Source organism: Eulemur rufifrons, chromosome 28, assembly GCF_041146395.1.
Source record: "Eulemur rufifrons isolate Redbay chromosome 28, OSU_ERuf_1, whole genome shotgun sequence".
In the NCBI taxonomy this organism is placed as follows: Eukaryota; Metazoa; Chordata; class Mammalia; order Primates; family Lemuridae; genus Eulemur; species Eulemur rufifrons.
In genome coordinates, this window is record NC_091010.1 from 38,672,640 (window position 1) to 38,695,689 (window position 23,050).

At 38.1% G+C, this 23,050-nt stretch overlaps 1 protein-coding gene across 1 annotated transcript; it reads left to right on the forward strand.

The window, feature by feature from the left end:
• The first annotated feature begins 207 nt into the window (after positions 1–207).
• FAS (Fas cell surface death receptor) lies at positions 208–22,441 on the forward strand. Its single transcript, XM_069460346.1, has 9 exons — positions 208–260; positions 11,490–11,625; positions 15,774–15,911; positions 16,984–17,092; positions 18,899–18,960; positions 19,117–19,182; positions 20,349–20,416; positions 21,339–21,363; positions 22,119–22,441. Exons 1-9 carry the CDS (start codon positions 231–233, stop codon positions 22,439–22,441), a joined length of 957 nt encoding a protein of 318 aa, XP_069316447.1. The 5' UTR covers positions 208–230.
• Positions 22,442–23,050: the final 609 nt, after the last annotated feature.

Here is a 23,050-nt window from a genome sequence, read left to right on the forward strand (position 1 = left end):
TTCTCTGGGCTCTCGGAAAAGCGACCCACAGGTGTTTGCAGACGCTTCTGGGGAGAGAGGGAAGCAGTCTGAGAGTAACTTTGCTGGAGCGGCGGGGGCGGGCCCTGGCCGGGAACACACCCAGAGGGAGCTAGAGGAGGGGCAGGGGGAACTGTCACTTCTGCCAGTGGGTGACCCGCTCTGCTTGGAGTAGGAGAGGCCCTCTCACCTCGGCTGATTGCTCCACAGCCATGCCGGGCATCTGGGTTCTCCGGCCCCTGGTGAGTCCTCTCTTGCCGGGAGGCGGCTTCTCCCTGCTCGGCTGTGCCGGGCGGGCGGGGGACGCGCTCCGGGGCTGCGGTGCCGGCGGGGGCAGGAACGCGTGGGTATCTGGGCGCGGCGGGCGGGCTGCGACCCGGCATTGGACAGACTGGCTCCTGAGGGCTGCTAGGACTTTCCCTCCGGCTCGGGTGCTCAGGAAGCCGGGGGACTCGCTTTTCTTGGGCCTCGATGCGAAGTGCTGACCCCGCGGGGCAGGCGGGGCAGGCGGGGCAGCTCCGGCGTCTTGGAGACTCCAGTGCGCGACCCGGAGAAGAGGTGGGCGTGGGCGAGGGGGGTGGACAGGGCTTGGGGCAGGAGCCTGGGAGGCTTTGGGGTCGCTGGAGGGGGACCCAGGCCGGAGAGAGAAAGGCATCTTCTGGACAAGTCCTTACATGCCAAGGCAAAGGTCCGCTTAGGTGTGGGTGGGTGTGCGCGCGCCGGGAGGCCGGGGCGGTGGGAGACCCTTGGGTCCTGGGAGCAGGTCGTGTTCCCTGTGACAATTCTCCCCCGGGCAGCTCTCCCCGCAGATGCCAGTGGGGTAAGGCACCGTTTCTTTCCCGAAAAAGTTATCTTAGGGCAGAATACGTCTCTTGAGGTTTGTTTACCTTCTTATCACAACATAGAAAAAGAAACTGTTTTCTCTTCCGGGAATTCCTCTCCTTAAGACCGTAAGTCACTGCCTCGGTGGTTCCATTTTGGTATGTCTTTCAGCCCTTGTTTGTCTCTTTACCCTTTCTTAGCTTGCACTCCCACGGTGGTTTCTGCTTGGCCTCCCTGCTCTGTGGTGGTACCGTCCCCACGGCGTGTGAACCTGGCGCCTGTACTTGGCCTAGAAACTTGGGCAGCCTCTTCTGGAGCGCCCGTCGCTCAAATGCCAGCTTGATGGTGGCTAATCAAAGGGACTTGGATCCAAGAGGTTCATTTGAGTTCTGAAACCTCTGGGAGTCCATGGATTTTTTTTTTTATTGGATCCCAACAAAGTGCCAGGCACAGTGATAGGAGCATTGCAAATGTGATGTCAGTCGATTCTCACAGCAGCGCCTGTGGTGAGGAAGATGTCCTCAGCTCCATTTTACAGAAGGCGAAATGGGGTTCAGAGAGCTTAAGAAATTAAACGGAGATCACACAGCTAGTAAGTGGCAGAGCTGGGATTGAACTCAGATTTAATTCCAAAACCCAGGCTGTTTGCTAATTGCATCTGATTTTCAGATTATACTTAGAGTAGAAAGTGAAAGGCTGTGATGTCCGGGTCCATTTTATAATTAAAAAAAAAAAAAAGTCTGCTGTTCTTTTCAGAAAAACAATGTGCAATATTGGGGCTCCTTTAGAAACATCCTTTGAGAAAATTTAAGATTGTAAATTGAGAAACCATTTATACAACCCCAGACCATTCCTCTTTCCCTTGTTATTAATCACTGCGCTATTGCAGTGTTGGTTGCTTTGAAAATCTCTATTATTAATAGTTCTTGGACAACAGTATTAGCAAAGTGTAGCAAAATTGTCACAGCCCAGAGCTATGCTTAACTTTTAAACAATAGCATCTTTACCAGAGGATGCTTGTTTAAAGTACCAAGGAAACTTTGCATTTCTGAAAGAATACACACACAGGTGCACATATGTGTATATATACAAATACATTTATTTATATATGCATGCTATAATATCTATAATACTACAAATTAAATATAATTTACTATATTTATATATGTATGTGACCCAGGAAATTAAAGTTTATTAAATAAAATTTGTAAATGCAGATGAGTTAAATGTAAAAAAAGCTGACGTAACACTATCATATAGATAATCATTGTTTACATTTTGCAATATGTCTTCCATTTTCCACCCTCTAATGTGATCCTTTCAAATTTAGTTACACAGAACCCCACTTTGTGTCTTTAACTAGCCTAACATTATTTCTCTGTTCTTAAAGAAGTTCCCACGCTATTATCACCTTGTGTGTCTCCAGAAAATGCTTGCTTTTATGCCTTCACAGTTAGTAGTGCTACCTTACTAGTAGCAATAAAGTAGAGGTGAAGTGCTAAATTATTTGGAACACAGAAGCAAATTTTGTGTAATTATGTTTATGGTCTGGAAGTACATGACCGAAGGCGCTTTTTTTTTTTCCTCCTTTTTTTTTTATTTTTTTTCTGCTTTTCCTCTCACTTCTCCTAGTGCCCTGTCTCTAATGATACCTACTGATAGCAAATACACCCACCCTTTACCTTTTTGCTTCTCTTTTCTTCTCTCTACCATCTTGGAGTTAGTGTTCCCTCCCCTATTTCTAGCTTTTTTTTCCCCACAGTGCCTATAATAAATAAGTTTAAAATCCCAAAATGTTCACAAATTTCTAAAGGAGACAGAAAAAGGGTCAAATTTACTTCCAAATTTATTGGAGAAATAACTGTGGGTGCTGTTTTGTTTTTGATTTTTCTAATTAAATAGTGCATGAAACCTGATAGGTTTTGTCTTGTGCTATATAAGACGCTGGCCAGGCAATCACTGGGCAGCCAGTTTCCTCTCCTTTACATCCCTCAGAACAGTTATCTTAAAATTATGGTGGAAGGAAAGGAGAGGGCATTTGGAAGATAAACCAGTGTGTTTACAAGTAATCATACAGAACAGTTCTGGGAGGAAAATAAAGAGTAATTGTTTCATTTGTAATTTAACCATTTTTCTTAAATCAACCCAAGAAACAGGAAATGGGCTATTTATTTTTTAATTTGAATGGGCTGCACTTATATCACAAAGGCCTTGAAAAGTCTTATGAGCACAATAAAATTATGAAATGTGAATTAAAACATTAACAACCAGGATAGAAAAGCACAAATTTATAAATGATAGCAAGATTGGGAAGCAGAAATTAAATTGATATATGGAGACCATTGAGATCCCCTCTACTGGCTACAGTTAGACAAATGAAAATCCTCTAATGCCCATGCCTGAAATACGATTACTACACTTAGCAGCAAATTAGAGTTTAATTTGGAAAAATAAATGTTATTTCTCGCACTGAGTTTACAGGGGGAGAAAGATGAAACAGACGCAAAGAGGAACTGGGATTTATAATACATGTCATCTCTGAGTAAGCTCTTTGGCACACTGGATAAGTAGTCTTACTTCTAAATAATCTTACAGTGGAAGTGTCAGTACTTCAAAGGAATCTCTCTGAAGGCTACTAGAATACTTTAGGGAAGCTAGATCACTATAGCACAACTAACAGTTGGAGAGAATAACTGTTTTGTAAGAAATAGTCTGAAACCTACATAAGGAAATCCCCCCCTTGAAAACCCCTGGTAAATTAAGTGATTTTGGTGAATTACCTTGGGTCCCAAAAGTCCCTTAATGAGCACATGTTTTGTAATAAATACTAAAGATTACTTACTTATGATGAAAAATAATAAAAGGACATAATTTAAGACTTGAAATTGATGAAAAGCAACTTGAAACCAAATTTAGGACAGTGAATCCATCTCTTTCTTCTTTTTAAATAGGTAAATATAGAAAAATTGACCACATGATATGAAACAAAAAGCAAATATTGAATAAAGAAATTCACTCATTATCTCACCATCCTAATATAAGCAATTTTGATTTTACTTGTAGCCCCTTAGCCTTGTCTATACATGTATATAATTACACATTTAATTTGTGCTCTTTATAGTTTGCTTTTTGTTTCTTTGCATGTACACAAATCTTTTTCTATTTTTACATAATTTTTATCTTATTTTTATCAGATGCATTTTAGAGAGGGTATTATTAAGTGAGCTGGGATTACAGTAATTTTTATAATTTATAACTTATTTTATTTATTCCTTACTTTGTAATTTTTTATTATTATAATGAAAACATTTCTTAAATGTACCGTGATATATATATATATTATATGACTTTTTCTTTTCACTAAAGAATTGCTAATAGAACCATTGTAAGTGCCACAGTGTATAGTTTTATACTCTTTTTGCTAGATATGTATATTTATTCACAAGAGTGGGAAAATAACATTTAATTAATCATTTAACAAGTCTTTTTCATTTTCTGGAAAACCTTTGCTTTAAAAAGAAAAATAAAATGTCTTCAACTTTTTATAAAATTGAACTTCTAACACCAATTAAGTACCTCCAATTCAGTCTCAAACAAGAACACCATTCTATCTCCTTGCCTTCCTTTGTTGTCTTTGAAGTGACAGTGTGAGTAGTAAAGCCCACATTAGAAAGAAGTTGATCATTGTGAGATTGGTAACTTCGCCTTCCAGGGAAGGAAATGAGCCAGTTCTCCCCTTTGTTCACAGTTGCTTTCTTGATTTGAAATGAACTGTTGTGCAACCCAGTCACTTTCATCTATGAGCATTTAGAAACAGCAGTCATAGTTGTTATGTTGGACAACTATCTCGGACAACTGGCCTGAGTTCCACTGAGTGGAGATGATCGTGAATTTACTATGAAATTATGCCTTTAGAGCAAGGTTAGCCTTGTACATTAGCAAAATTGGACTACACATTCAATGGGCAAATGTGCTCAGCAAGGTGAGAAAGCTCACTGTAGGTTGTGTTAGGCCATGAATTGGGATGAACTTGCAAAATTAGAATAAATTTGCCATTAATGACAGGCGATCCTTCAGTCAAGTCATGCAGCACTATGTATTTATTCACCTCCGTATCCTGTGAGGCTATAAAAATAAAAGGTGTGAGAAATGTTAATACTTTTGATCTCTGAGGGCAGAGATCTTGAAAAAGAGAGAGAGAAAATGAACTCAGGCTATGTGGGTTCAGGCCCTTATTCCTTGCTAAGGATTTAGGTTTGGTTTTTAGCAATCCTCACAAAAGCATGGTGGTCTCAATAGCCTTTTTCACATGAATGTCTGTAAAAATTTAGGCCTGATTTTTAAAATTTGGCCTATACTCACAGAAAGACAAATACCGCATGATCTCATTATATGTGGAAGCCAAAAGAGTTGTACTCATAGAAGTAGACGGTAAAATAGTGGTTACCAGAGGCTGCTGGGGGTGGGGGAAGGAAGGGGAAAATTTGAGGAGATATTGGTCAAAGGATACAAGATATTTTAGACAGGGGTCTAGTAAGTTCAAGAGATCTATTGTATAACATGATGACTGTAGCTAATAATGTGTTTTATACCTGAAAATCGCTAAGAGAATAGATTTTAAGTGTTTTCACCACACCAAAAAAAATGTCATATGAGGTAATGTAAACGTTAATAGCTTGATTTAGCATCATCTTATACACCATAACACCATACATATATATAATTTTTTTTGATCAAATCAAAAAATACAAAAGAAAAACGTGGGCCTATACTGCCCCCAGACTATGTCTTGTTAGCTCACATAATATTGATAAATAAAGTACGTAATGTAGATGTGCATTTATTTATTTTTAATATTAGTTGGTACCATTTCAATGTTGGGGGATTTGGGTTTTGCTTGAAAAATAGAAGGTTCAGGCTCACGTACCATGTCCCCAATCCCCACCCCGTTCCCAGGGAGCTCAGCCCTGGCTGCTCCTGGGGTCCAGACAGAGCCCTCACTGACAGGCCCCTCCCTCTCTTTATTGTCTGTTTCACCTGGGTGCTTAACTCTGGTATTGCCTATGTGGACCCTCTGGGCATTGAAGGGCTCTGGGGCTCTAGTTTAAAACATTATACCCATTTCCTCCACCAAAGATGACTTCTCTTCTTTTCAGGCTTATTTTTGGAAGGGTCATTATTTCTCCATGAAAAATCAGACTCTGATTTGCAAGTGCAGAACACAGATGCTGTTAGTCTATAAAACTCTCTTCTTCTCACATGTAAATGCAGCAAACCGCAGATTTTGCTTTTTCTCACCCAGTTGTTCTCCTCCTGCGTGGAGCATCAGGCTCACCAGGGGTACTTTTTAAAGATGATCACAAAGAGGGTCCTATCGTCAGAGATCCTGCTTACTTAGGTTTGTGGTGGGGCCTAAGCATTCTTTTTTTTAATGCATCACTACATGATTCTGATGTCTAAAAGGGTTTTGAGAACTATTTTTCTAACTCTAGCACCAAACTCAAAATCCAATCCCAGATGGAAACTCCCAGGCACCTTCATTTTATTTCTTTATTGTTTAGTCAGTCATGGATCCAACCAGTCATTTACAACTTCTGCCTCAACCACCTTTCTCCTGGACTTCCCAGAAACTGGCTTAAGAAAGAAAGAGGACACCCCTGGGATAAGATTACCTTGTGTATTTTTATTTACACATTTTGAAAAAAAACTAATGGAAACTTCACTTATCTCTTTCATGTAGAAAATTTATTTTATTTTATTTCAGGTTTTCAATGAAGTCATAGTACACAATGGCACCACTCTTTCCTTATTTTTTTACACAAATCTATTAGAGATGCATTATCTTATTGGAAATGACGAATTATTTTCTTTTTCAGAATTTCATTTTCCTTAAGTGTTGATAGGTAACTAGAAATCTAATAAAGGAACAAACAAGCAGAATTAGTCAGTGGAACTTCATCTCTTGCTCCATTTTGGTCCTCAGCAGTAGAGGATGCGTCCAGCCTGGCAGGCCCAGGCAGTCTGGGAAGTAGTTCTGGCTCATATTGGCACCTGAGGATTTCAGGTCTAAAGACCATGCGTGGAAATCGCCTGTCTGTTTAGCTCAGTGATCAGTCAAGATGGGAAATTCTTGAAGGATCTCAAGTTCATATGTACCACTGATATCTCTCAAATCAAGAATCTGAGGGAATTAAGAGGCTACGGTTTGGGCCTTATATTAAATTCTTAGGGCTGCTGACTGTGTGGCTTAAACAACAGAAATTTATTTTCTCCCAGTTCTGGAGGCTAGAAGTCTGAGATCAAGGTGCCAGCAGAGTTGGTTCCTTCTGAAGGCCACGAGGGAAGGGTCTGTTCTAAGCCTCTCTTCTTGGCATTTAGATGGCCTCTTCTCCCAGGGGCTTCATCTTCCTTGGTCCGTGTGTCTGTCTAAATTTCCTCTTCTTAAAAGGTTACCAGTTATACTGGATTAGGACTCACCATACTGACCTTTTAACTTAATCATCTCTAAAGCTCCTATCTGAAAATACAGGCACATTCTGAGTCAGGACAACTTGGGGATGGGGGAGGACACAATTCAGCCCCTAACAGTTCTGAATCTCCTGCGCTAGATGCCTGACCGTGGGCCAGTGGCTTCACTAGTTTGAAACATAGTCGCCTCTGTCAGATAAGGGGTTTGGGTTAGGTCGTGTATAAAGCCCTTTCTGCTCTGAAGTTGTAAATATAATGAGACACCAGCTTTCAGTTTAAATGTTAAGAATCTTAGGAACTAGCTGGAAGTTTAGCTGGTGTCAACACTAGTATCAATACCTTATTTTTTCCCCCTCTCTTTCTACCATTTTCCCAAGTGCCCCTGTGCCTTCTGTTACCTCTTAGCTGAATTCTGAAAGAAGATCTGTGTGATGGGGGGAAGAGACACTCTTTTCTCTAGAATCCCATAATTCATCTATTTTCATCAGTCTATTTAAAATTCAGAGCCAGGGGTGAAAATGTCCACAGTCAATTTGAGATGTCTAACTTTCAAATAATTCTTTTAACATGCATTTCTTAATGACTTTTAAATTAAGTATTTTATTTTATTTTATTAAACTTGTATATAAGGGTAACTATTGTACTTGTATAATAAGGTACACTTTTAAAAACATCCGGTTCATACATAAAATAATATTCCTGATATTTTAAGACAAATTTCCCAGAACTTACATGTGTGTCTTTTTCTTCTCGAAGTAGTCTATATGGGTGCCTAAACAATACTGCATTATTAGATTTTTTCAGTCAGTTTATAAGCAACACAAGAAAAGTCAGCCAACGTCCTCTCTAGAGGTACAAAAATAAACAGCATTGTGAGAAATATATCTGTTTATTCATAGTTCTGTAACAGCACAATGAGATCCTAAATTATGAGATTATTTTTGTTTATCTTATTGTTTCATTGGCAGCTAGCAACTTACGTGTTGCATTTTGGACATAGCAATCTATCAGGGAGTGGCTAATAAAGTATACTTCCCTGGTAAGTATTCTTTAAGAAAAATAAACCAAGATTTTAGCAGAGACAGATGGATTTCAGCAGAGACAGAACTTAATGCAAACCATAGTTACCAGTTTGCGGTGATTTGTATAACTTAGCTTTCAATTTCATAAGTTAAAACATCCTCTTTAGTGTGAACGATCTTTTTGTCCAATAATTTTATTTCAAAAATGAAACAGAATTTTCTTCACCATCAAATAACATTGCTGTTATGAGTGGCGATATACTTAGTCTCAGTGTATGAAAGAAAAATAAAACAGCCTTGATTCTACTAGGACGTATGGCCAATTAAATACAGGTTAATGTTTATGATGTTTGATTTAATAAAATTATAAGACTACCAAAAAGAGCAAAAAAAAAAAAAAAAAAAGCCAAAATTTATATGAAGGATTAACTGCTAATAATTCAAAGATTTGGAATTTTTTTTCCACCTTTCAAATACTAGGTAGGTTGCTATTTTCAATTCACTACCATTATTATCCAGCTTTTCTTATCTTATTGAAAAAGAATAACACGAGTAATAAATCAATGTAGATCTTTAAGTTTAACACAATCCTGCTACCTCTAAAGTTTCCCCTTTTAACCTTTTTTATTATACAACGAACACATGCGCATTTTAGAAAAAAAGAGGAGTTAAGCAAAATGAAGACAAAAATCACTCATAGTCTTGACAACTAGAAATAAACACTATTAAATTTCGATGTGTTAAAAGATAATAAAATCCTGCTGAAACATTTTTTTCTCGAAATATTTTTCTTTTATTCCCTTTCCTTCTACTTTCTTCATTCTTCACCTGCTAGGATCGAATTTTCTGGAACACCATTATACTCCCTCATCAAGGGGGCAGTTTTTTCCTGCAGCAGCTGAGCACAATGGTCATATTGATGAAACTCCCTTGTGGGCTTTGATTAGAAGTAAACCCTCTTCGCCAGGACTACTGTGGAGCTCGCTGCTGCCTCACCATGTGGCAGCAAACCATTTGCAGTGGGGGTGATGCCTGTGCTCAGCACTGAGAAATCTCACTGACTGCTCCAGGCGTCTGTTTACTCATTCTTGCCATGCTGAGGGCTTCCATTTTTCAACGCCCATTTTTTTTTTTTTTAAAGTCTTTTCCTGTTTGTTTTGAACTTCAAAAAGAACAGAAAAAAAAAAAGGTGATTTTTTTTTTTTTTTTTTAAACTTCTTTTTCAAGTCCCAGGTCATGCCTCAGGGCCAATTGCCACACTGACTCTTTGGACTGAATGGGAGTCTGAATTTCTTCCAGACGTTAGTTTAATTCAGTCACTGAGATGTGACTGTATTTGTAACTGCCACGTTAGATCTCGAGGGCTGACTGTTTCTGGGAAAGTGAGGAGAGCCTGTCACACTGGGGTGGCACCAGGGCAGAGAATTATCTTCTGGGTCTGCCTGTTCTTGCATCATTTCTTCTATTCCATAACTTGGTTGGCTACGAAAAATGATTCTTGGCCGGGCGCGGTGGCTCACGCCTGTAATCCTAGCACTCTGGGAGGCCGAGGTGGGCGGATCGTTTGAGCTCAGGAGTTCGAGACCAGCCTGAGCAAGAGCGAGACCCCATCTCTACTAAAAATAGAAAGAAATTATATGGACAGCTAAAAATATATATAGAAAAAATTAGCCGGGCATGGTGGTGCATGCCTGTAGTCCCAGCTACTCGGGAGGCTGAGACAGGAGGATCGCTCGAGCTCAGGAGTTTGAGGTTGCTGTGAGCTAGGCTGATGCCACGGCACTCACTCTAGCCTGGGCAACAGAGTGAGACTCTGTCTCAAAAAAAAAAAAAAAAGAAAAATGATTCTTCACTGATGCTGCAGATGATGAATAAATAGCCAGTTCTCTGGGTTTCTCATCATCTGATTCAAGGGGCAAACTCTCATGTTCCCCTATTTCTGAGGTTTAAAGGGATCAAATGTGAAGATTCTGGTATACGATGACATCCAGTTCCTAACTATTTGTCTGTGCATTTCAGATCCTCACTCCTGCAAGAGACTGCACTCTTGGTCACGGCTGTTTTCAAAAACTCATCACCCAAACTGGAGGGAGGCAATCACAAATTCAGCTTTTTCCCAAACTTCAGGGCTGGCAGATTTTGTCTTCTCTGCCAGCCAGAGCCCTGGCTTTGGGGGTCTTGCTACAGTTTTCCCAGACTAGAGGGCTTGGGGCTGACTTCCAGTTCTCAGAGAAACCCTGCCAAACACTTCCCCTTTCCCCAACATCCATTTGTTTTGAAAGTTCATTATATAATTAATATGCAGTCTTCTTGCCAACAATTGTCTGAAAATAAATTGAGTTGTTTGCATGCCTAGGTGGAGTAAAAGTAATTAGGAAACTATTTTACAAATCTGAAGCATAGCCCAGATTTGGGCCAGAAGTGCTGGGTCTGAGTCCTCTCTTAGCCACTCTTAATTGTAGGTTATTGGACAAATCATTTCTCATGCTCTGGGCTGCTTCCCTGTGTACTTGACCATTTAAACCAAGAATTGTGGACTTGCTCATAATATTGTCTCCTAAATACTGGGTGAAATTAGCACACCAAGGAGGATAGGGTGCTATACCCATAGGGGATACACATATGTACACACAATTGGATATTAATTTTTGGTAGCAGAACTGGGATTCAAACCACAGTTGTTTTGAAATTTCTTTTTTCCTACTGCACTTTGCTGCCCCTAACTGAACTTTAATAGTAATAATACCACTTATTGGGCACTTAGTTATTATGTGCCAGCTACTGTGTTAAAAGCTTTAAGTACATTATTCCATTTAATTATCACAACAAACCATTGAGGAAGAGGTTAGTTTGACTTTATAGATAAAGAAACTGAGATTTGGAGAATTTAAGTGATTTTACCCACAGACACAGGGCGGTAAGTGGAAGCCAGTATTCATGTTTGAGCAGAGTCCTGGATGCCACCATCCGTGATACTGTGTCTAGTGAGGTCTGCACTGCCATGCAGGTGATCAGCTCTTTTCTTGGAGACAAGTCAGCAGGCACCACGTTGACTTTGCCTGGGCGGAGCAGATACCGCATTGTGGGTGGGTTACACCTGTTGACCACATTGCTTAGTTCAGAAATCAATAAAATTCTCTTCATGCCTTTCTTTTACAGGTACTTACCTGTATTGCTGGATTATTGTCCAGAAGTATTAATGCCCAAGTAACTGAAATCAACTCTCAGGAGTTGGAATTGAGGAACAATGATGCTCAGTACTTGAGCCAATCGTGCCAACGGCCCTGTCTTCCTGGTATGTTACCCAAAACATTCAGAGATTAGAATGAAAATCAGAGTGAGGAGTGGTATGTAGTCATATGAATACAATAATTTGACAGCATTTAGTTCTCCTATATTATACAGTATAACTGAAAAAAAAACTTTGAAATCATTTTCTCAAGACCAATTTTATTCATCTTTATCACACTCATTCAATGTGGTTATGAATAAATATAATTTACAAATGACACACAGGTCTGAAATGAGATTTTTCTCTTTATCTCCATTTTTTCATGAGCAAGAAAAGGCTCACTTGCAAATATTAAAGCTTATCATGCCACAAGCGTAGGATCTGTCAAAATATTAGTGGAACTCTGAAAGCAAGAGACTTACACTCTTAAGGGATATGTCTCAGCACTTCCCTTCAATCAGAAGTTCTCTAAGAAACCTATTTTTCCTGGCACTGAAGCCTGCAAAATATATTTGCATTTTTTTAGCTGAATAACTAGGTGAACTAGAAGAGCACCGGACAGAAACCAACAATTTTTTAAAACTCAGTACTTTGCAATGCAAACCAATTTCAGATCGGAAATCCTTCAAACACCAGCAAGTTGGAGCTAAGCAGAATGCAATTTTGCAAACGTTTTTTCAACTTGGAGTAGAGTTGGCTACCATTACATACAGATACAGCTCTCTCCCAACTGCAATATGATGTAAGACAGGAAAGTAAAGGAAAACAGCACATGGGTTCATGCTATAAAATAATAGAACCCAAAAGCACTGTAGTAGGTTTCATTGTTGGCCTCCTAGGCTTCAAGCACTCAGGCTGCAAAACAGGAGGGGGTCCTATTTTTTAAAAGATTCTACCAGTCTCTCTTTGCCTCCTTCCAGATTTTAATAACCTTTATGGAAAAATCTTCCTTCTAACTCAACTCTTTTATACTTAAACCCATTTGCACTTACTCTTGTTCAAGTTGGAATAAAGAATGGCTTTCTGGCTTTATTATAACTTGCTAAACACCACAAATTTGCCCTGTGAATTGAAACCTTTGTTTATAATTTTAAAACCTAAAATGCAAATTCAAACAAAGATGATATGCTTTGCACATCAAGCTGTCACGGATTTTTGTCTGTTGTTTTCTGGTTTGGTGGGTTTTGTTTTCATTTAAGAAGTGATCTCAGCCCTGGTGAGTTTGTTTATGAGATAAGAACTATCCTATACCATTATTGGAATGTAAATTGTTACAAACTTTTAAGAAAAAAATTTGGACATATGGGTCAAAAACTTAAAAATGTTTGTACTTACTGAGTTAGTAATTGATTTATAGGAAAATGTCTTAAGAAAATAATCTAAAATAGAGGAAAATACGGTATAAATGACATTTCATTGTGATAACCAACATGTGATTGGATAAGTCAATTTTGGAATATTCAAAGGTTGGAATATTAATTAAATTATCAATTAAAGTCATGTTTTCTGATATATTTCTAATATAATCATCAATTATATAAATCTCCGTAAGTGATTTTCCACTGATCTGGCTGGATTAACTGACTCTCTGTCCTCCTCCCTCTCTACATAACCTGGATGGCATCCAACCATGTTAAACACTCACTTCAATTCCCTCTTTTGAATTTGAGGCTTATAAATATTCAAGTTGCTTCAACTTGCACCAAGACTGTTTACGGTCACTGGTGTTGTAATGTTAATATATAATTTAATTAAATATTATATATATTTAGATATATAATTATATAAATATATATTATATATAATTTAATTAAATATTATGTATAAATTAATGAAATACAAATACAGAGAAAAGACAGATTTTATTTCTATGAAAACTAGGTTGAATCATTGGAGAAAAGTTGAGCTGCTAAAAGATTGTTTAGAAATTAAGTGAGGTCAGAATAAATGTAAAATAGTAGGGAAAACTCACAAAAATCTCTAAAGCCATTCATACAGATTATTGGTGTGTTTAAGTTTTCTTTCGGTCAAGAAGGGAGGAAAGAAGGAAAAACGGAAGAAAGGGAAGGAAGGAGGGAAAAAGGGAGGGAAAGGAAGGAAGAACAAAACAAAGAGGAAATCATAGGTGAAGCATTATGGATGTCACTTAAGTGAGAAAGAATCTGGGATTCTTGTCTCTATATCACAAGATTGACAAATTATGTAGTTATACTTTATAAATTGAAATATAATATTTACAGTATTTTTATGATTTCCTATGTGAACTGATGTTTTTGATTAACTGTTCAAAAAAGTCCTCACCACATCACCATATCCAATAAGGATTCTACAGTATGCTTCATACTTACTACATATACATACACACATACCTGTTACATATACATATCATATGTATACATATTTGTGTATTTATATGCATAGGAATGCAACAGAGTAATAGGTAATATCTCAAGATAGTTGATATATAGGTGCTTTTCATAATTTCTTGCTTTTCCAGATTTTCTACCCATTTGTACTATTATGCTCAGAAAAAAACGTATTTTAAAATCTTACTTTAAAGAAAACAATCACTCATTTCTTATAGTTTAACAAGTTTAGGTTGTATACTTGGGAGAAACGAACAAACCTGTGATTTATTGTATCCTTATGCTGTAGGCACATAGGCATTGTGCTAAGAACGTTCTACAAGGTCTTAATAATTCATTCAAGAGACCAGCTCATTTAGAAACCAGTACAATACCACTGGCAAGAAATAAAATTGTACTTTGGCTCTGTTTTCATTAAAATATTGCTACATAGCTATATAGCCCTGATACAATGTATTTGAATTTTGTTCTGGGTTTGTTTCCTTATTTTTTTCTGTTGACAGACTATTGTCTTTGTTTACTAAAATATCATATATGTTAACATTTCATAATTTGCTTATGTAGTAAATATTTTATCAGAAATAATACTATGAGGTTATTAAGGAAATCATTTACCTAGGAAACACAGCATAAATTCTTTTTGCTCTACATGTGACTTTGTCTATTTTTTAAAATTAGTTATGCTATTAATAAAGGCACTAGTAATGTTTTTCTCATACACTTCCCTGCATATTTTCTATGTCTCTTTCCTATCTTCTTTCCCTAATTTAGTTTTCCCCAAATCACTTTTCACCACTTGCCATCATATGTTTATTTGCACATTGTCTGCCTTTAGCCTGAGAAGGTGAACTCTTTGCAGGTCAAGATGTTGTTTTATTTCCTGCATAATCTTCAACTCCTAGAAAGTGCCTAGCAAACAATACACATTTAGTAAACTCTGGTTAAATAAATGAATTTTTCAAGAGAATACATTGTTGTATAATGCTTAGTAATAGAAATACTGTGACTCACTTTATTTTTAGAGTAAATTAATGCAAGCATGAATATTATTTAAAATTGTTTGTATTAAGATAACAAACCTAATAATAAATTTTGTTATAAATATGTTCATGCCTGCCCCTCAAAACATACCCTGTCTTTCCATGGAAAAATAATAGAAAGAAAGGAGAGAGAAAAGGGAACCATGAGCTCTCACTAGGCAGGCTGCGTGCAGTTCTGACAGCAATTCAAGAGAAGTACTATCTCCATCATATGCACGATGAAATTTAGGCTTAGAGAGAGTAACACTTTGTTAAAGATTTTACAGCTACTAAAGATTTGACCAAGGTCTTTAGAACTTCGAATGTTCTTTTCCTTAAACTGCACTATTTCTTATCAGGATTTGTGGACTTTGGAAAGTAAAATGAGAAGTCAGAGCAGGGTGAATTATTATATTACTAGTTTGGTAATCTCAGTGGCCAGTAACAGCCATCTTCACCCTGAACATACACCTACCAACCTCTCCCCTGCCCCAAAGAAGTGAGTTGGTAAAGGCATTTCTTCCAGTGCATTTGGTCCTTCTGACCTTCCCTTTTTTTGTATGCTCCTGTTGTCAATCATCCTGTCTTTATAGGCATATTCCTTCAGTCACTCTTGGCTTTTGTCTTGGCAGACTTCCTGGCTCTTGACATGATTTTTACAATAAACTTCTCCCCTATTGTATTTATATATCATTAACCTAAGCCTCCCCACCCTGCACATCCACCACCTCCCATTTTAGGAGAGTTTTACTGTCATCCCTGCATACTTCCCCCACTGTCGCCTGGCCACCTCCTGTTCAAACTTGCCCCTTTTTTTCTTGGGCAGGCGAACGGAAAGCTACTGAGTACACAACTGATGGGCATGAACCAGACTGTGTACCCTGCCAAGAAGGGAAGGAGTACACGGACAAGGAACATTGTTCTTCTAAGTGCAGAAGATGTAGTCTCTGTGATGAAGAACATGGTAAGAGTCTTAAAAGCAATCAAAAGAGACCAATCTTGACACTCCATGTTGAATCATACACAGTTTGAAATTGGGACCTGCTCTGGTGCTGTGTTGACATATGCGAAGGAGAAGGATGGGGCTGGTTAGGGAAAAGCAGGACCAAGTGCTGAGCTAATCACTAGTCTAGACATTTATGAGTCAAGTCTAGGCAATTTGTGCAGATGTAAAAGAATGACTAAATATGAACCCTGGGAATGGGGTTATTCAGCTCCAATCCAAAGGCCAATAATTATTTTTTTCTGCCTTGATTTATGCTTGTATGATGGCTCTTGTTCTTGGCCAGAAGGAGCTCAGAAACCTGCGGACACAAGGACAGAGAAACCCGAGAGTTGGGTGGGATGCTCCCCCTTCTTTGAGGATTTGTCTTGTCCTGACATTTCCAGTTGGGGACTTGATTTTCATGGATATGTCAATCTATTCTGAGGGCCCAGATTAAAATATAACAGAAGTACTTCTAGTTTTGTTTGACCTCAAGAAACCTCTGGACATTAAGCTTTTCTAGTTTCTATTCAGGTTCTAAAGCAATGTTTTTCAACCCTGGCTGTGCATTAGAATTGCCTAAAGAGCTATTTAAAAAGCCAATGCTTAGGTCCTGCCTCAAGGCAATTAAATCAGAATCTCTTAAGTGAGGGCCTTGGCATTGGTCTGATTGAGCAAGCCCAGGGGAGAGCCTAAGATTCTGCGTTTCTAACAAGCTCCCGGTTGAAGCCAGCACTGCTGGTGCACAGGACACACTTTGATAGTTAGGCTCTAGACTCCAGGAATGGGAGAACCATCCAAAGGAGGGTGGAGCTTGTCTTGGTTGTTGGATTGCCTGTCCACTTAAAACTCTGCTAAATGATTGTTGAACATTTCAACCTGGGGTCACCTGTTTTGCGTTTAAACGCCAGTCATCTTACTAAAGATGTGATGGTGTGACTGTTGATGTAAGCAGTGGATTTCAAAAAAGCCATGCAGATCCTGCCCATCATTTTCACAGCCCATTTATAACTAACTGCTATAATTAATAGTTTGCAAACTGGTTTTCTAGGCTTAGAAGTGGAAATGAACTGTACCCGGACCCGGAATACCAAGTGCAGATGTAGATCAAACTTTTTTTGTAACATTCCTGGGTGTGAACACTGTGACCCTTGCATCAAGTAAGTTTTAGTTTTTCTCTGATTTAAACACTAGATATACCTTGAGAGAGAACGTCCTCCTAGAGGGAAGCAGCACTGACTGAGTCAAGAATTACGGTTCTACTCTTGCTTTGCCTCCAGGCAACTAGGTGACCATTTTGCTCATTTAAATATTGTTGAACACCAGACATTATTGAACACTCCCTGGGCACGTGACGCTGGCTGCTTAAGCTAATGATGTGAACGGTTGCTGATGCAATCTGGAAACACATTCCTGGCATCCAGGTATCAGTCTAGAGGCAGAGACAGTCAAGAAAAGCCACGGTTATTGTGTGTCAACACCATGTGACAAGCCTCAGAAGACACTTGTGTTCAGGGTGTTAACAGTTACACTGGAAAACTTTTCAACACTGCCTGAAGAGATGGGAGTGAAGATATGACACATGGCTTGAGTCTTGAAGGAAGAAAAGAAAGAGCATTCATAGGTGCACATGGATGGAAAGCACATTTTAGGCAGGGGCTGCAAAAAGATAGTAGAAGCTCAGGAGAACAGGGTACCTGGCTGGAATGTAGGCAAGACAGGGAAGGAGTCAGGGCTGGATTATGCAGGGCCTTGTTGTTTATGCTAAAGAGCTTGGTTTTGACCCAAAGTTAGAAAATCTAATTGTGCATTCTCACTTTTCCGCTGATTAACTGGGGGAGTATGAGCATATCACTTAACCTCCCTGAGCTTCCTATGAGTTTTGTTACTCATAGTACGTACGAGTACTTCCTATGCACCCTGGAGAGTTGATAAGATTGGGTGATACTACCCCTCAGCTACTGTTTCTGGACAACAGTTTCGGGGCATTGAGTGGCATGTTTGCTTGTGCTTGCTGCCTCATTTCTGGGAACATCAGGTTGGGTAATATGTGCTATAAAAGTAGCTTTTGATTTGTAAAATATTGTTTTATATAAATGTAAATGTTTAGGATTACTATTCATTGGCCTTTCCTTAAACTTGTAATTCATCTTGGGAAACTTTCAGGAGTTCATCTAATAGGCTGAAGAAGTAGGGACATGGTGCCTTATGTCTTCTTGGCTAGAAAACTTTTATGTGCAGTTGCTCTAGCCTCTCTAAATAGTATGTAGTATTTAGAACTACTATTAATAATATTTCTTATTAATATTACTAGTATTAACAGTTCTAAATACTTCATAATCTTAACTTCTTGAGATAGATAGTATTATCTCATGTTATTGATGAGATAACAAATTCATGGCAGTTAACTGACTTCTCAAGCTCACCTAGTTAAGAGGCAGAGGGAGACAATCTGAAGAAAATCCCACATGAACCTCTTGAGTCACCTAATCACCACTTGAGGTTAAAAGTGGCAATCTCTAAGGGCCAGCTGAATAGGCTTTCTAAGCAGCATCGTGGGCAGTGGTTCTTGTCTGACCATTTTATTGTTCTATGGGAATATTCTGAAATTGCTATTGAGAGCTAGTTTAAGCCCTAGTATTTAAGTGTTCCATTTATTATCAGTTTGAAGATTATTTTGGGTCTATTTCATGCTCTCTTTTGTATGTCAATATTTTATTTCCTTCGTTTAACATTCTTGACATCTTAAGACATAGAGTTACTCCTTAAAATTTTTTAATCCACACATCCAAACTATGTTATTGATTTGGGCCACCTTTAGATGCTAATCTAGAAATATTTGAGAGAATATATTTCCCAGAGATGCAAAGATGGATAAAATGGCCCCTAATTTATGATGTGCCATTGAAAGTTATATAGGAATCATTCTACCAGGCTTTTTGAATTTCCCCTGTATTTTTTCCTAGATGTGAACATGGAGTTATTGAGGAATGCACACTAACCAGCAACACCAAATGCAAAGAGGAAGGTAATTATGTCTTTTTATGGCCATATTCTCCTTTCTCCCATCCCCCATGGTAAAATATCAAGAAAAGCCAATCACTTTTGTTATTTGAGAGTTTACATTGTTTACTCTTAAGGAATGGTTATTTTCATATAAAATGTCCAATGTTCCAATCTACAGGATCCAGATCTCACTGGCTGTGGTTGCTTAGCCTCCTGTCCGTGATTCCAATAATAATTGGTTGGAGTAAGTTCTTACTTTGTTCAAACTATAGATTGAAGTAACTTGGGAAGTAGTTGTTTACAAAAATTTCCTTCCATGTCCCACCTCTAAAAAAGCTACCAGGTAGGTAGATCTGCTGTATTGTTAATTTCCTGCCACTGAATGCACCCTTGAGAGTTGATAAGATTGGATGATATTATCCCTCAGCTACTGTTTCTGGACAGCAGTTTGGGGGTATTGAGTGGCTTTCTAATTTTTCATATGAGCAAGGGTTCTCTGTAGCAGCAGAGTTGGCCCAAATCAGAAGTAATCCTTGACTATTCATTGAGATCTCCCTGTGCAAAAGGAAAACACAAGGAGCAAAGGCATTCCCAGGAAAGGCAGTGCAGGGAACAGTTGATAAACTTGTCCCTCTTTGTGCCTCTTCTCCCTTGGCCAAACTTCATGTTTTTAATTCTCCTCCCTCACTTAATATACTACGGTGACACATTTTATGCAAGGGTAACTTAATAAAGTCAGCAGATAAGCCAAAGTTGGGTGTAATCATAATTAGTCTAGAAAAATCCCTTTAAATCATTCATAAAATACAGGGTCACACCCATTTTCAATAACTCAGCAGCATCCAATTGTTCTTTCTCTGTTGAAATAATTCCTTCTTGCTTTAGTTCAGCTGAAGATAAAGAGGTCGCCTTGCCTTTAAGGTTAGTTAGTTAAAAGTACATTCTCGATATTTAAACACTGTAATTGTGCTCAGAGACTTACAGATTCCTTTCTTCCATCTCACACTGACTTCAAGGCACACACCCATTGAGTAGTACACTTGAATTATGTGTGAGTGTGGGTACTAGAATTTCTGGGCAATAAATGCCACTTACGGCAAGTTGATGCTGACTTTCATGTTCTTCTGTGCCCTGCTGTAGCCCCGCCAGAAGTCAGAAGCCATCCTTGTACTAGGCCAATGGGTGGTAATTAGATGACTCAATTAACGATAGGACCTATCTCAAGAACACTTGACTCAGCAGGGTAAGAATTCCAGAATGGGCACAGCACTGCCTCCTGTGGTGTTTGGCCATTGTAAGTTTCAGCAAGTTTCTCCTTCTTCCTTCTTATACTTAGTGTGAAAGTATGTTCTCATATGCATCCTACAAGGCTAAGACCTGAGTTTGATAAAAATTTCTTTGATCTTTCAGAACTGAAAAAATACATAAAGTGCAGCAACGGAAAACATGACTGCAATGAAACTACAACACAAAATCCTGTAGGTGTCGAAACATGCATCAGCTTTCTTGAAAAAATAGAGAAATCAGTAATTCGGTTTTTTATTTGTTACTTTCTTTTAAACAAACATTTATTCTGTTTATGTGTGAGGCATCAAAAATGAGTTAAGATAGGGTGCCCAGTTTATAAGTAAGCTTCTACAGAAAAACTCTCAGAAGCATCAAAAGGGAAAATGAGAGTGTGCTTGAATGTGAGCGGAAAAAGAGATGTGGCCAAGCACCACGTTCCATGTCGGTGTCATCCCTGTAGAGGAGCATCCTTTACCAGAGCATGGATTCAGTGTCCAGGCCTGGGCAAAGAGATTGCTCTTAAAGTCCACTATAAAGTCACTGCTCAATTCTGTCTAACCACTTGTTGACCGTATCTCTTGCATTATCTTTTCCCTGCATGAATCAGACATTTCAAATAGCAAAGAGATACACCGGGAAGAGAAACCAGTTCTACTTAATTGAAGGATTTTCTCATTTGGGACCAGGGTTCAATGGAAATTAGGGTTCTTTACATCAATATAGTGCAAAAAATTTCACTTGACCCATTTTCTGGTGTCAAAAATAAGAATGGTTACAGTGAAGAAAATTTTAGAATGATTATGTTTATTGTTTATTTTAATGAGTCTATATGAAAAATAATCTCAGCCCATTCCATGAATTCCTTGGCTTCCTTGATGTTGTAAAAAATGAGACAATATTGCTTAGTTTCAGGCAAGGTTGGAACCTTTCAGAATCAAAATTGAATGGTGAAGGCTCCTTCTGAATCACTTAGTCCAGTTTCCTAATTTTATACATCAAGCAACTGTTTATACTTCCTTCAGAATTAAGTAAGAATTAGAAGATTACATTTAAAATATTCTAAATATATTTTTATTTCTCCCCCTTCCCACTTCCATTTTTTTTCCTCCTCAGGAAACAGTGCCAATGAATTTATCTGGTAAGGCTTTTATCATTTTATTTCGTAAAGATGGCTTCGTTTGGAGTAATGGGCCAATTTTAAATAAAATAATGTTGCCTAATTTCAGTGACATGTTATTAGATCTTGCTATTTCTTGAGCCTACAGTTCTTCCTGCTCACCATGAAAGGTTTATCAGGCAGTTTGTTTAAACTTATAACTAATATCCATAGTTAAAAATAAATCAGGTAACAATAGGGCACTATATTCTGAGACTTAACAAATTTTATTTCATAACAAGTTAGACATATTATAGAATTCTTGCCTAAACTCACCTAGAGGTTAAACTAAACTGTAGACTCAGTTATTATTGGTGTACCCAATTCTGTGACAACATACATGATTCTATTCAGTTATGTTCTTTGATCTGTGATTCAGAAATAAAATGATCATAAACTCTTTGCCTATCCTTTAGGTTTATGGATCATTGATCATCAGATCCATAAAGCACATTAGAGGTGATCTTTTCCAATCCCCTTATTATATAAATGAGAGACTAGGATACAGAGATGTTATGTATATAACATACAGGTTATATACAAAGTGACTGGGGACATAGGAGGAGTTGAAATTAGAGGTCAAGCTTGTTTTGTGTCCATTTTCCCCTAAATAGCTCTTTAGATATCAAGGACTAACCTGTATTCTTAAGTCCTGTAAAAGAAGAAATAAACGTGGTTTCCAGTAATGGGAATTTCATTTAGAAAAATGAATTTTCAGACTATTTTCCATTTTTCAGATGTTGACTTGAATGACTATATCCCTAATATTGCTGAAAACATGACATTAGGTCAAGTTAAAAAATTTGTTCGGGAGAATGGTGTCAATGAAGCCAAAATAGATGAGATCAAGAATGACAATCTCCAAGAAACAGCTGAACAGAAAGTCCAACTGCTTCGTACTTGGTATCAACTTCATGGGAAGAAAAATGCCTATAACACATTGATAACAAATCTCAGAAAATCCAGACTTAGTGATATTGCAGAGAAGATTCAGGATATGGTCTCGAAGGACATTGCTAATAACCAGAAAAATGAAAATGAAAGCCAACCCTTGGTCTAGAGTGAAGAACAACTAACTCAGTTCTGAGTATGTGCAATTAGTATTTGAAAAAGCTCTTAATAGCTGAAGGCTGTAAATATTGCTTGGTTTTTCACTGGATGTATTTTCTTTTTTCATTTATTAGATTTTCAGAACCAATATATTTACAGATTTTCAATATGTCATGATTCTGCCTTCAAGAATGTTTAAAATCTAATTGCGAAGATAGACATGGTCAAGAGTAAATGCAATGGCATGTTAAGTACACAAATAGGAATGTATGCAAAGGACAAAGGATTAGGATCATGCTCTAGTATGTGCCAATTGTTTCTGTAGATATGAATGTGATTAGCATGCATTAGTACACATGTCTATCCTTAGGCTCACCCCATTCCATGAATTAATATAAGCTATGTCATTTTGTTGAACTATCAGTCACTGGATAGGCCATTTTTCCTCTAAGTTACCTCCACAACTCCATAATAATTGTAGAGATTTTACCATATTTCTAAACTTTGTTTACAACTCTGAGAGGTGCATATTCAAGTAAAGCATATGTATTTGAATGCAGATTTAGTAAGGTTCTACCTCAAAGGTCTTTGTACAGATTACTGGTATTTTATTGTGCAC

What these genes read in the sequence shown, in the direction of transcription:
- FAS (XM_069460346.1), top strand. Translation starts at nt 231, where the DNA reads ATGCCGGGCATCTGGGTTCTCCGGCCCCTG. An exon ending in AAACTACAACACAAAATCCT is followed by an intron (nt 20,417 to 21,338) that starts GTAGGTGTCGAA and finishes TTTCCTCCTCAG; the next exon opens with GAAACAGTGCCAATGAATTT. An exon ending in AGTGCCAATGAATTTATCTG is followed by an intron (nt 21,364 to 22,118) that starts GTAAGGCTTTTA and finishes TCCATTTTTCAG; the next exon opens with ATGTTGACTTGAATGACTAT.